The sequence below is a fragment of the Diospyros lotus genome, chromosome 5 (assembly GCF_014633365.1).
Source record: "Diospyros lotus cultivar Yz01 chromosome 5, ASM1463336v1, whole genome shotgun sequence".
Lineage (NCBI taxonomy): Eukaryota > Viridiplantae > Streptophyta > Magnoliopsida > Ericales > Ebenaceae > Diospyros > Diospyros lotus.
In genome coordinates, this window is record NC_068342.1 from 23,319,130 (window position 1) to 23,331,851 (window position 12,722).

Below are 12,722 nucleotides of genomic sequence, written 5' to 3' on the forward strand. Positions count from 1 at the left end.
CTCAAGGGATATAAGTGAAAATAAGTATTTGGGTTAAAGAGTTATTTGTAAGAAGTTAAAATATCTTGTAACTAGTTAGTTAAAGGAACCAAGTAAGCTAACTTAGTTAGGAGACATAATCATGAGGAATCTTGAAAAATCAAATTAACATGTGGTGGCACATGTTTAAAAGGACACATGTCACAAGGGGGAGAAATGGTTCAAATCTCAAGAGACACTTGGCACAATCCTACGAAAGTGATGATTACAACCTTATCTAAGTGACACATGGCAAGTGACACATGGCACTCTTGGATTGGCCATAAATGCTTATAAATACCAAGGCCATGGAAGGGAAATTCTCACCATTAATCAAGAGAAAAAGGGGAGGTGAGTTGAGAGGAGAAGCTTTGCCCAAAAATAGAGTGGTAAAACACTTCGTCGGAAAAGTTGGACCGCCACCGTAAAAGGCATTAAACAGCGACAAAACAGCAAGGTAATTCTAATTTCTTTCTGTAGTTCGATAGATAATTGAATAAGGGTCGTGTAGTTTCAAACGGAAGTCAAATCGGAGTTCGGATGAGGGAGAACGGGCCAAAAAATCTCAAGACGGCAAAGCTGGAGGGGCGGCGCGTGCAGTTCACGCGCCACCTGACTGCCGCGAGTGGAGCGCGTGGGGCTCCTTCCCAAAGCGCGTGAGGGCGCATGAGATGTCCTCTTGGGCCCAAATTTTGTACAGTTGGTCCTTAAATGTTTCCCTAGGACCTCATATAAAAATAGTTTAGGTTTGAGTTTCGAAGTTATGTTATTTTTGCAGAAAAACTTTCCCGAACCCTGTGAATAGTACTTTAGAGCTTCCGAATCAGCAAGGTGAGTGCTTCTTGCATCTTTATATTACATACCGAACATTTTGTCTTCACACGGGTAAGGGTGATTACTTGCATAAGCATGACTTTCCTTTAAATCAAGCATTTTCTCTTTCTTTGTCATGCATCACTTGGTGTGTGTGGCTAGCTGAAGTCAGGATCTCATGTTAGATTGGTGAAATGTCTTGGAGATGTGAGAACATGATTGATCAGCGGGGGTGATTGCAATACCTCGGCGTCACTACCACACAGGCGGTTTCATATCATTCTACATATCTCATCACATGCATGTTATCTCTTCTTGTTGCACTCACTTAGGTATAACTATCTAACTTGGGTGTCTCATACCCCTGGAACATTCAACGTTCCAGGTGGGTTAGTCATGACAGGTGCCCCGGAATCAAGTCAGAGGAAAGGAAAGGAAGTGGTTCTTGGATAGTTAGCTCCTTTACGTTTTAATTGCAAAGCGTTGTACTATTACTTTAGTGTGAGTTTTACTTGTTGTAAAAGGGAGCCTAAATGATCCCTAGATTTTCAAGTTGTATTATGGCTTTTCAGATGGTATTTGTGTTAAAAGCATATAGTGGAAGCCTTAAATATCTAGCTTATGGTTTTATAAAGCTTTCAGGTTCGATCCTTGCTTCTGTTGGCAAAGGCTTCCATAAACGCCCTTTGATTACCATACGGTTGCTAGCGTCATCATGCATCTTTGTATGTGTACCTTGGAAAAAGAAAAGTGGGGCATTACATCCATGATAATTAGTACTTTGTCATTAGCTTCTATCACAGGTCCACTCTACGCATTCCAAATGCGCTTGTACAATTAGAGTAAACGGACTGTTTACTGGCTAAGGCAAGCCATCCTCCATTAGGATCTATTGCACAATGATCTTATCATGATAGAATGGCCAGTTCTATCAAAAGATCAAGAGTAATATTTTTCTTGCTTATTAGGTACCCATGATTCATGCCTAACTGTGAAGAACGACCCATCACATGAATCACTTACTTAATAGCATGGACACTTTTCCAACAATTAAATGCAAATAATATATGTGCCATGAACTGAATAAAAGAGACATCATTACCATAAATTAAACAAAACATGTCTTTAGGGCATACATTTCCAACATTGCCCAGTTTGAGTCTCGGTCATATTGTTGAATCCGATTTGGAACTCAATTTTCATGTTTTAATTGATGATTCTGTTTCTTTTCCTTCTCTAAGTTTATGTATGTTTCTTTTATGCGATTGTGTGAATGCATGCATGATCTTTGGATGGTTTTAATTGACGTACTCGGTTGAGGCTTTGATTAGAAAGAAACGGTATATTTGTATGAGCGATTGCTCGATTGGATTTAATCTTTTACGGTTGTAGAAGAGTTTTTCAAATCAAAAGAAAATCAAACCAAAACAGTTTGTTTTCATAAATGAGACAAGGATTACCGTGGTAAGGAGGTAGGGTTTGTAGCGGGTTACGTTTTACTTCATCGTTGTTTCATTCCTGAACGTTTATATTTCAGTTTTCATCACAACCCCCCTCGTTTAATCTTGTTTTAACAGATCCGTTTGAGGTTCGTTGGGAGACGACTTTGGGTTGCACCCTTATTGCAAATCCGAATCATTATTCATCTAATCTATCAGTGTTCGACAGCACCGATCAGATTTTGGCGCCGTTGCCGGGGAACCGTTAAACTGTTCTGCCATAACAAGATTTGTTTTCTGTCTTTCTTTTTCTTTTTAGTTGTCTTTCATTCTTTGTTGCTTCTTAGTATCTTGCTCTTTGGTTTCTCTTTTCTTTTATTTCCTTGTTGATTCTTTGTGTTCTCTTTGTTCATTCTTTGTGTTTTTCTTTTCGGTTTGCTTGTTTTCTGTTTTTTTTTGCCATAAACAGCACTGTTCATTGTCGACGACTATCTTGGAATTCCCTGATTTTTGGTGTCCAAAGGAATGGGGGTGTGGGGAGAAATAATCACTGCTATGCAGTGTGGAGGGCGTATTTTGGCCAAAATCCAACGTTTAGACCATTTTGTGTTTTCTTGGTGTGTTTATGTGATTTTTCCTTGTGTGTTTTGTTTTGTTTTTGTTCTTGTTGATATTTAATGCATGACTAGATCATCTAAGGGTGACCTAATTGATTTAGATCCAGAAATTGATAGAACCCTTAAGCGACAAGCAAGAGAACTTAGATCTCAAGATATGGCAGTGACTAATAGTGTCTTTCCCATTGTTTCTGATACTGTGTTTGAGTTTCAACCTAACCTGATCAATATGGCCGCCAATGAAAACAATGGCAATGAGAATAGGAATAATGGGAATAATGCTAACAGAAGTATTAGAGAATTGGCTGCCCTTGATGTGCATTATCAACCTTTGTGTATTCAGTATCCTCAATTGGAGGCAAACTTTGAACTGAAATCTGGATTGATACATTTGCTTCCTAAGTTTCATGGTCTTGCAGGTGAAGATCCACACAAGCATCTGAAGGAGTTTCATGTGGTATGCTCCACCATGAGCCCGCAAGGGGTTGATGAAGAACAAATAAAGCTAAGGGCATTCCCTTTCTCTCTTGATGGAGCTGCCAAAGACTGGCTGTACTACTTGCCACCTGCTGCCATTACCAATTGGGATGGCCTGAGGAGAATATTTCTGGAGAAGTTCTTCCCTGCTTCCAGAACAGAAGCCATCCGGAAGGACATTTGTGGCATCCGACAGATAGATGGAGAAAGCTTGCATGAGTCTTGGGAGAGATTCAAGAAGCTGTGTGCTAGTTGTCCTCATCATCAGATAAGTGACCAGCTCCTCATTCAATATTTTTATGAAGGCTTGCTCCCCATGGACAGGTACTTAGTGGATGCTGCTTCTGGAGGAGCCTTAGTGGAAAAGACACCAGCTGCAGCCCGGGACTTAATCTCAAAGATGGCTCAAAACGCACAACAATTTGGTACCAGGTTGAACACTCCCATGAAGACTGTCAATGAGGATGGTTTTGCTGCACCTATGGACTAGAGGAGAATAGAAAATAGGCTGGAGGAACTCACTTCAATGGTTTTCCAGTTAGCCCTTGATCGAAACCAACCCCAGCAGGTATGATAACACAGAATCATGCAATGGAATCTTCCCTGGAAGACTGTTTCAGCACCAGCCACAACAGAGTAGGTATGATCCCTATGCTCCCACCTACAATCCGGGCTGGAGAGACCATCCCAACTTCAGATATGGGGGTGCCTCAACTCAACCATTCCAACAGAGGTTCAATGCACCAGGTCAAAGTAATGCCACACCAATGAAGCAACAAGCACAGACATTACCCAAGACAGAATCGAGCTTGAATGACATAGTGCAGCAATTGGCTGCCAATACTCTCAAATTCCAACAACGGACTGACACCACCATACAGAATTTGGAGACACAGATTGGGCAGTTAGCAACTAACATAAATGAGCTAAGGAGTCAAGGTTCGGGTCAGCTACCTTCACAGCCAATATCCAATCAAAAGGGAAATGTGAGTGCGATCATGCTGCATAGTGGTAAAGAAGTGAATGCTCCAGAGAAGGCACAAGAAGAAACTGGTAGAAAAGAAGAGTCGCAGCCCCTCTCAATTCAAAGGGCCAAGCAGCACATCAACAATGATCAGGACAAAGGAGAACACACTTACAACAATCCATTGCCTTTTCCCCATAAAGCCACTCAAAACAAGAAGAGGGCAGAAGCTGAGTTGGATAAGGAGATCATGGAGACTTTCCAGAAGGTCGAAGTCAATATACCACTCTTGGAGGCCATCAGACAGATTCCCAAGTATGCCAAGTTTCTCAAAGACTTGTGCACCCACAAGAGGAAACTGAAGGGAAATGAGCAGGTCAACCTTGGAAGGAATGTCTCAGCCCTAATCCAGCTCGCCATGCCTTTGAAATGCAAAGATCCAGGGACGTTTACCATTCCTTGCACTATAGGAAAGCTGCAATTCACAAATGCTTTGCTAGATTTAGGTGCTTCCATTAATGTAATGCCTAAGTCTGTTTATGCATCCTTGCAGGTTAGCCCATTGAAATCCACAGGAGTGGTAGTCCAGCTAGCTAACAGGAGCACGGTCTATCCCACGGGAGTCTTGGAGGACGTGCTGGTTAAGGTTAAGGATCTTATCTTCCCAGCTGACTTTTATGTTTTAAATATGGAAGATGATAACAAAATTGGACATGCACCATTAATACTAGGCAGACCTTTCTTGAAAACTGCTAGGACAATAATTAATGTGCATGAGGGTACCTTGTCTATGGAATTTGCTGGTAATACTATCCATTTCAACATTCTCGATTCCATGAAGTATCCTTCAGAAGATCATTCCTCCTAGCATGTTAATTTTATTGACTTGATGGTTGATGTTGCATGTGCTGATATTCCTGACTTTGTTTCTGAGTTCCCCACCATCCATGACTTTCTTGATAGTGTCCATTGCCCTGATTATCATGATGGATTCAGTAAGTGTGCCGCTTGTTCTGAGATAGATGAGTTTTTAAATCTTTCTGAATCTGACATGAGTTTTCAGCATGCCTTACACAACTCTCATGAGCCTTCCATGGCGAATGTTTCCCTTGCTGAGAATGTCATGCAAGCAGATGGTTCTCTTGACTTAAACATAAACAGGTTGCTGCCTTCAATCCAACAGCCACCTGCCTTGGAGTGCAAACCCTTACCTGACAACCTCAAGTATGCTTACTTGGAGGAGGGAGATAAATTGCCAGTGCTCATAGCTAACAACCTCCGCCCTGACCAAGAGAAGAGATTGCTGGACCTACTCAGGAGAAACAAACGAGCAATAGGCTGGACCTTGGCGGACATACCAGGTATTAGTCCTTCTTTGTGCATGCATAGGATTCATTTAGAGGAAGGAGCCCGACCAATGAGGCAGCCACAGAGGAGACTCAATCCCACCATCCTAGATGTGGTCAAGAAAGAGGTAAGTAAGTTACTTTCGGCTGGTATCATTTATCCTATATCTGATAGCAAGTGGGTGAGTCCAGTGCAGGTTGTCCCCAAGAAGACAGGTTTCACAGTGGTGGCTAATGAAAGAAATGAGCTAGTACCCATGAGAGTGCAGAACAGTTGGAGGGTCTGCATCGACTATAGGAAGCTCAACCAAGCAACCAGAAAAGATCACTTTCCCCTTCCATTCATCAACCAAATATTGGAAAGGTTAGCAGGTAAATCGCATTATTGTTTTCTTGATGGCTTTTCTGGTTATTTTTAGATATGCATAGCACCAGAGGATCAGGAGAAGACCACCTTCACTTGTCCTTTTGGCACTTTTGCCTACCAAAGGATGCCATTTGGCTTATGTAATGCTCCAGCCCTGAAGTTCCTTCTGAAGAAGCCCGATGCAAAACCTAGGCTTTTCCGGTGGATGCTGCTACTCCAGGAATTTGATATTGAGATCAAAGACAAAAGTGGAGCTGAAAACATAGTCGCCGACCACCTAAGCCGGATACCTGCTTCTCCTGACTCATCTGACATGGATCATCCCCCTATCAGAGATAATTTTCTAGATGAGTTACTTTATCACTTACATGGTACTAAACCTTGGTATGCTGACATGGTAAACTTTCTAGTTGCTTCTGAATTACCTGCACATTTTAAGAAAGCACAATTAAATAAATTTAAGAGCGAAGCTAAGTACTATGTATGGGATGATCCATATTTGTGGCGCTTGTGTAGTGACCAAGTCCTTAGGAGGTGTGTCCCTGATCATGAATTTGCATCTGTCCTACATTTCTGTCACACTCTTGCATGTGGTGGTCATTTTGGTCTGCAACGTACTGCTAGAAAGGTCTTAGATGCCGGGTTATATTGGCCATCCCTTTTCAGAGATGCATATGGATTCTGTAAGAACTGTACACGTTGCCAACACACAGGTTCAATCTCACGCAGAAATGAAATGCCTCAGAAACCTTTATTATTTTGTGAGATATTTGATGTATGGGGCATTGATTTCATGGGTCCTTTTCCTGTCTCTTTTGGTTTTGTGTACATTCTTTTGGCTGTGGATTATGTTTTGAAATGGGTGGAAGCTAAAGCCACTCAGACTGATGATTCTTCTGTGGTTGCAGATTTTGTTAGATCTCGTATTTTCTGCAGGTTTGGCATTCCCAAGGCCATCATCAGTGATCAAGGATCCCACTTCTGCAACATAAAGATGCAATCCATGCTCCGAAAGTATGGAGTTTTACATAAAGTGGTGACGCCCTACCATCCACAGACCAATGGGCAGGCTGAGGTTTCAAACAGAGAGATCAAGCACATTCTAGAGAAGACAGTCCAGCCCAACAAGAAAGACTGGAGCCAAAGATTGGAAGATGCACTTTGGGCCTACCGCACAGCCTACAAGACCCCGATCGACATGTCCCCATATTGACTGGTCTTTGGAAAAGCATGTCATCTGCCGGTAGAGATCGAGCATAAGGCCTATTGGGCGGTGAAGCAATGCAACATGGACATGAAAGAAGCTGGTTCCCAGCGGAAGCTTCAATTGCAAGAACTTGAGGAATTGAGGTTAGAGGCATATGAGAACTCTAGGATCTACAAGGAAAAGACCAAAGCTGCACACGACAAATTGATTGCCAAGAAGGAGTTCAACGTTGGCAATAAAGTCCTCCTCTACAATTCACGCCTAAAGCTGATGCCTGGTAAGTTGCGTTCTAGATGGGTTGGTCCTTTTGTGGTTACTCATGTTTCTCCCTATGGTACAGTTGAGATCATGGACGGGTCAACTATGAAGAAATTCACAGTTAATGGGCAGAGGCTTAAACATTTCTACGAGGGCTTTACAGAACACACAGTGGAGGAGCTATCTCTCTTGGACCTTCCTCCGACTTGATACTACCAGGCTGTTTCTCTCTCTTTACTTTTCTTACTTGTCCTATACCTCATTCTTGCTGCATTCTTACATTGAGAACAATGTAATGTTTGAGTGTGGGGGGGAGTTTTAGAATAAAAGTTTCTTTTCAAAAAAAAAAAAAAAAAAGATTTTTAGCAAAATGAGGCAAATTGAGTTTGAAAGAATTTGGCATGATTAGAAAGTCGATCTTATCTTTTTGGGCTCTCAAGTAAATTAGCAATGAGTTTGGGTTGGTGGGTTGATTGAGGTAGTCTTTGTGAGGATATTTGTCCATGTTCTTTCTTATGCTATGCGTGCATTCACTAATCATGGGTATCACTCTAGAGCTTGTTTTGAATTGATATTGAAGCTATCAGTGCTCATGCATGTGAAAAGATGATTAAGGCATTCTTTCATTTTACTCACCTTACCCAAAAATTGAAAAAAAAAAAAAAAAGAGAGAGAGATCATTTCCCTTCTTTAGGTTGAAGAACATTCATTGCATCCCTTGATTATGGAAAAAAAAAAAAAAATTTAAGCAAGTCCTTTGGAATCAAAAGAAAATAGATAGAAAGGCCGAAGGCCAAGGTGAGATGGAGTGTAAAACGCACTCACCAAGGTTGGGATGGAGCGTAAAACGCACCCACCATTCAAAAAAAAAAAAAAAAAAAGTTCTATTTTCTGCTTGCTTGATAGTTCTTCATTGATCTTGGGTTGTCTTGAATGTTTTCTTTCTTCCTAAAGTTTACTTTTCATTGTTATCTTCCTATCCCTTTCACCTTGCCATGTTGGAGCCATGAATAAAAGTCCTTTTGATTTGCATGCATAAAGCATTGAGAGTGGAGATTTAGAAGATGAGCATATCTGGTAGTGAAATTGTGATTGAGTGGTGTGAGGCATAACATTTGAGGAACTTGAGAGCATATTCTTATTCTATGAGGGTCTGCTTATTTTGACTCGTCTTCCCCAAGTAAAATTGCCATGCTACTTGTTTGTCTGGGAAGCATAAGAAAGATGATCTTTGAGTGTTGAATTCCTATAAAACTTGCCGTGCCTCTCATTTTTCATTCTTCACATCTCTTTTGTTATTGAGTGTTAGTGTCTAGTGTTTTTCCCAGGAGTGCAAAAGTTTAAGTGTGGGGGAATTTGATAGAGTGCATATTTTCATATTATTTAGCCCTTATATTTAGTCTTTTTGCACGTTAGTTGTGTCATTTTATTCATCTTGATTTTGTTTTATTTTATTTTATAGGAATTGGTCTTCACACTATTTTATATTATTTTGGATAGATTAGGGCTTCCTGGGTCATGAGGAATTTTGATGGCAAGAAGGGAAACAAGGAGATTGGAGGCAAAGAAGCAAAAGTGTGCTCACAGATTTGACCTTCTGTGCTTCTTTCAAGTTTTTGGCCAAGTTACAATCCCATAACGTGAATGATGTCTTCAGAGATATTGTAGAGAACTTCTTGGGATTTCCTGAATGGTATAGTTTGTCCAAATTCAAGTTCGTTTGGGCCTCCAAACATCGCTTCAAAGTCGGGACTAGAAAGTTTGGTCAAATTAGGAAAGCTGCACAGATGCTGAATCTTTAAAAGGCCATAACTTGGGCGTCTGATATCCAAATCAAGTGATTTAAAATCCCAAATTCATCTACTCTTCCTCATCTACAATTTGGATGAAGGGGAAGAAGCCCAAAACGCACGTTATCATATTCGAAATCGGCTGTGAAGTTGCGGTAACTTAGGGTTTCCTCCCTAAGCTCTATTTAAGCACATTAAGTGGCCGATTTTGGGAGAATTCTCATGATTTCAACCAAGAAGATGGAAGGCTAATTCGCTTGTGATTCCCTACATTCTCGTACCTCTTGCCCGGTTTGAGTCTCAGTAATATTGTTGAATCCGATTTGGAACTCGATTTTCATGTTTTAATTGATGATTTTGTTTCTTTTCCTTCTCTAAGTTTATGTATGTTTCTTTTATGCGATTGTGTGAATGCATGCATGATCTTTGGATGGTTTTAATTGATGTACTCGATTGAGGTTTTGATTAGAAAGAAACGGTATATTTGTATGAGCGATTGCTCGATTGGATTTAATCTTTTACGGTTGTAGAAGAGTTTTTCAAATCAAAAGAAAATCAAACCAAAACAGATTGTTTTCATAAATGAGACAAGGATTACCGTGGTAAGGAGGTAGGGTTTGTAGCGGGTTACGTTTTACTTCATCGTTGTTTCATTCCTGAACGTTTATATTTCGGTTTTCATCACAACCCCCCTCGTTTAATCTTGTTTTAACAGATCCGTTTGAGGTTTGTTGGGAGACGACTTTGGGTTGCACCCTTATTGCAAATCCGAATCATTATTCATCTAATCTATCGGTGTTCGACAGCACCAATCAGAGCCTTCCCATTCTCACTAAATGGATCAGCCAAGGACTGGTTGTATTACCTGCCACCAGCTGCCATTACCAGCTGGGATGGATTGAAACGGATCTTCCTGGAAAAATTCTTCCCAGCCTCCAGAACAGCATCAATAAGGAAGCAAATTTGTGGTATAAGGAAGATGAGTGGTGAGACTCTACATGAGTACTGGGAGAGATTCAAGAAGCTCTGCTTAAGCTATCCACACCACTAGATAAGTGACTAACTCCTTGTTCAATATCTTTATGAAGGCTTACTCCCAATGGACAGGTACTTGGTAGATGCTGCAAGTGGAGGAGCCTTGGTAGAAAAGACTCCAGCTGCTGCCAAAGAGCTCATATCAAAGATGGCCCAAAATGCGCAACAGTTTGGCACTCGGATGAACACCCCTGAAAAGACCACCAATGAAATTAGTGTAGCTGCCACTATGGACCAGCAGAGGATAGAAAACAAGTTGGAGGAGTTGGCTTCCATGGTTAGACAATTGGCATTGGAGAGGAAACAGCCACAGCAGCAGTTGTGTGGAATATGTTCCCTACCCTCTCACCCCACAGACCAATGTCCCCAATTACAAGAGAACACTAAATCTGTTGCTGACATCTTCCCTGGTAGACCATTATAGCAGCACAATCAACCATTCCAGCAGCACAATCAACCTTTCCAGCAGCAGCAACAACACAAGTATGATCCCTACTCAGCCAGATATAATCCTGGATGGAGGGATCACCCAAATTTCAGATATGGAGGGTCTTCAAATCAACCATTCCAGCAGCATAATCCATACCAGACTCACGACTTGCAGCAGCAACAATTTCAGCAGCCACAAAGATTCAATCATCCTCAAGGTCCAAGTTCCAACAACCATGCCCCACCCAGGCCAAATCAAACTATGCAGCTCGCACAACCACCACCCAAATCGGAACCTAGCTTGGATGATCTTGTCAAGCAACTAGCAGCCAACACACTCCAATTCCAACAGAGAACAGAGACTACCATTCAGAATTTGGAGACACAAATTGGGCAGCTAGCTTCCAACATAAATGAGCTAAGGAGTCAAGGTTCGGGGCAGCTTCCTTCACAACCAGTTGCTAATCCGAGGGGTAATGTTAGTGCCATCATGCTTCGAAGTGGGAAAGAAGTGATCACCGAGATGCAACCAGTTGCAACCTTTCCTCCCTACTCGGGTATCATCATCCACCATATAAAGAACCTATTTATCTTTAATCCCCAGATCTAAAGAAAATGCTTGATAATCGCCGAAGACTAAATCGAAACAAATATAAAAATCACAGAAGATCTTCTTAATCAATATACAAGTTTCAATTTTTTTTAGCACACAGATTTGAAACCGACATGAACAATCGCCCACTAAGTTTATGTTGTTTCTTGCAAACCTAGATAAAGAGATTCTGGAGACATTCCAGAAAGTGGAAGTCAATATACCCCTCCTTGAAGCCATCAGACAGATCCCTAAGTATGCAAAATTTCTCAAAGATTTGTGTACGCACAAGAGGAGATTAAGAGGGAACAAACAAGTCAACCTTGGGAGGAATGTTTCAACTCTCATACAGCCTGCCATGCCAAGGAAGTGCAAAGATCCAGGGACGTTTTCTATTCCTTGTACTATAGGAGACATGCAATTTAACAATGCTTTACTGGATTTAGGTGCATCCATTAATGTTATGCCTAACTCTATCTATGCTTCTTTGCAGTATGGTCCTTTGAAGCCAACAGGAGTGGTTGTCCAGCTAGCTAATAGAAGCATAGCCTACCCCTCTGGAGTCTTGGAGGATGTCTTGGTTAAGGTTAAGGATTGCATATTTCTTGCTGATTTTTATGTTTTAAATATGGAAGATGACAATTTGCATAAGCATGCACCTCTCATCCTAGGTAGACAATTTTTAAAAACTGCAAGGACTATCATCAATGTGCATGAGGGTACACTTTCCATGGAATTTGCTGGTAGCACCATTCATTTTAACATACTTGATGCCATGAAATGTCCCCCTGAAGATCATTCCACTTTGCAAGTTAGCTTGATTCAATTGTTGGTTGATGAAGCATGCACTAAGTCTTGTGATTTGATTGATGCATTCCCCACTATTCATGACCTTACAGATTCCTTCATCTATCCTGATTGTAGTAATGAGAGTGATCCATGTGATGCATGTTCTGAGATTGCTGTATTTCTAGATAATCATGATTCTGAGGTTGAAAATGAGCATGCACATTCTGATCTTCATGGCTCCCCCATAGAGGATATTGTTTCTACTAACCTTGCTGCCATTGAGTTAGAGCCAAACAGGTTAGTCCCTTCATTACAGCAGCCACCTACACTTGAGCGCAAGCCCCTACCTGAGCATCTCAAGTATGCCTACTTGGAGGATGGCGAGAAGTTGCCGGTCATCATTGCAAATAATTTGCAGCCTCACCAAGAACAGAAGTTATTGGCTCCTTTGAAACAACATAAGAGAGCCATCGGTTGGACATTGACAGACATACCTGGGATTAGCCCTTCCATATGCATGCATAGGATTCATCTAGAGGAAGGAGCTAAACCTGTGAGACAGCCCCAGAGGAGACTCAACC

The 12,722-nt window shown here is 41.3% G+C and overlaps 2 protein-coding genes and 1 non-coding gene across 3 annotated transcripts; 2 read left to right on the forward strand and 1 right to left on the reverse strand.

Moving 5' to 3' along the window:
- The first annotated feature begins 3,044 nt into the window (after positions 1-3,044).
- LOC127802154 (uncharacterized) lies at positions 3,045-5,196 on the forward strand. Its single transcript, XM_052337855.1, has 3 exons — positions 3,045-3,607; positions 3,689-3,796; positions 3,933-5,196. The coding sequence occupies exons 1-3, from the start codon at positions 3,045-3,047 to the stop codon at positions 5,194-5,196; spliced, it is 1,935 nt and encodes a 644-aa protein (XP_052193815.1).
- LOC127802907 (small nucleolar RNA R71) lies at positions 3,531-3,634 on the reverse strand. Its single transcript, XR_008023365.1, has one exon. It is a non-coding gene; the product is annotated as a small nucleolar RNA R71 (small nucleolar RNA).
- Positions 5,197-7,329: 2,133 nt separating the features above from the next.
- On the forward strand, positions 7,330-7,716 carry LOC127802155 (uncharacterized). Its single transcript, XM_052337856.1, has one exon. The coding sequence runs from the start codon at positions 7,330-7,332 to the stop codon at positions 7,714-7,716; it is 387 nt and encodes a 128-aa protein (XP_052193816.1).
- The last annotated feature ends 5,006 nt before the right edge of the window (positions 7,717-12,722 follow it).

What these genes read in the sequence shown, in the direction of transcription:
- LOC127802155 (XM_052337856.1), top strand. Translation starts at nt 7,330, where the DNA reads ATGGACATGAAAGAAGCTGGTTCCCAGCGGAAGCTTCAATTGCAAGAA.
- LOC127802154 (XM_052337855.1), top strand. Translation starts at nt 3,045, where the DNA reads ATGGCAGTGACTAATAGTGTCTTTCCCATTGTTTCTGATACTGTGTTT. An exon ending in TGGGAGAGATTCAAGAAGCT is followed by an intron (nt 3,608 to 3,688) that starts GTGTGCTAGTTG and finishes CCCCATGGACAG; the next exon opens with GTACTTAGTGGATGCTGCTT. An exon ending in GCACAACAATTTGGTACCAG is followed by an intron (nt 3,797 to 3,932) that starts GTTGAACACTCC and finishes CAACCCCAGCAG; the next exon opens with GTATGATAACACAGAATCAT.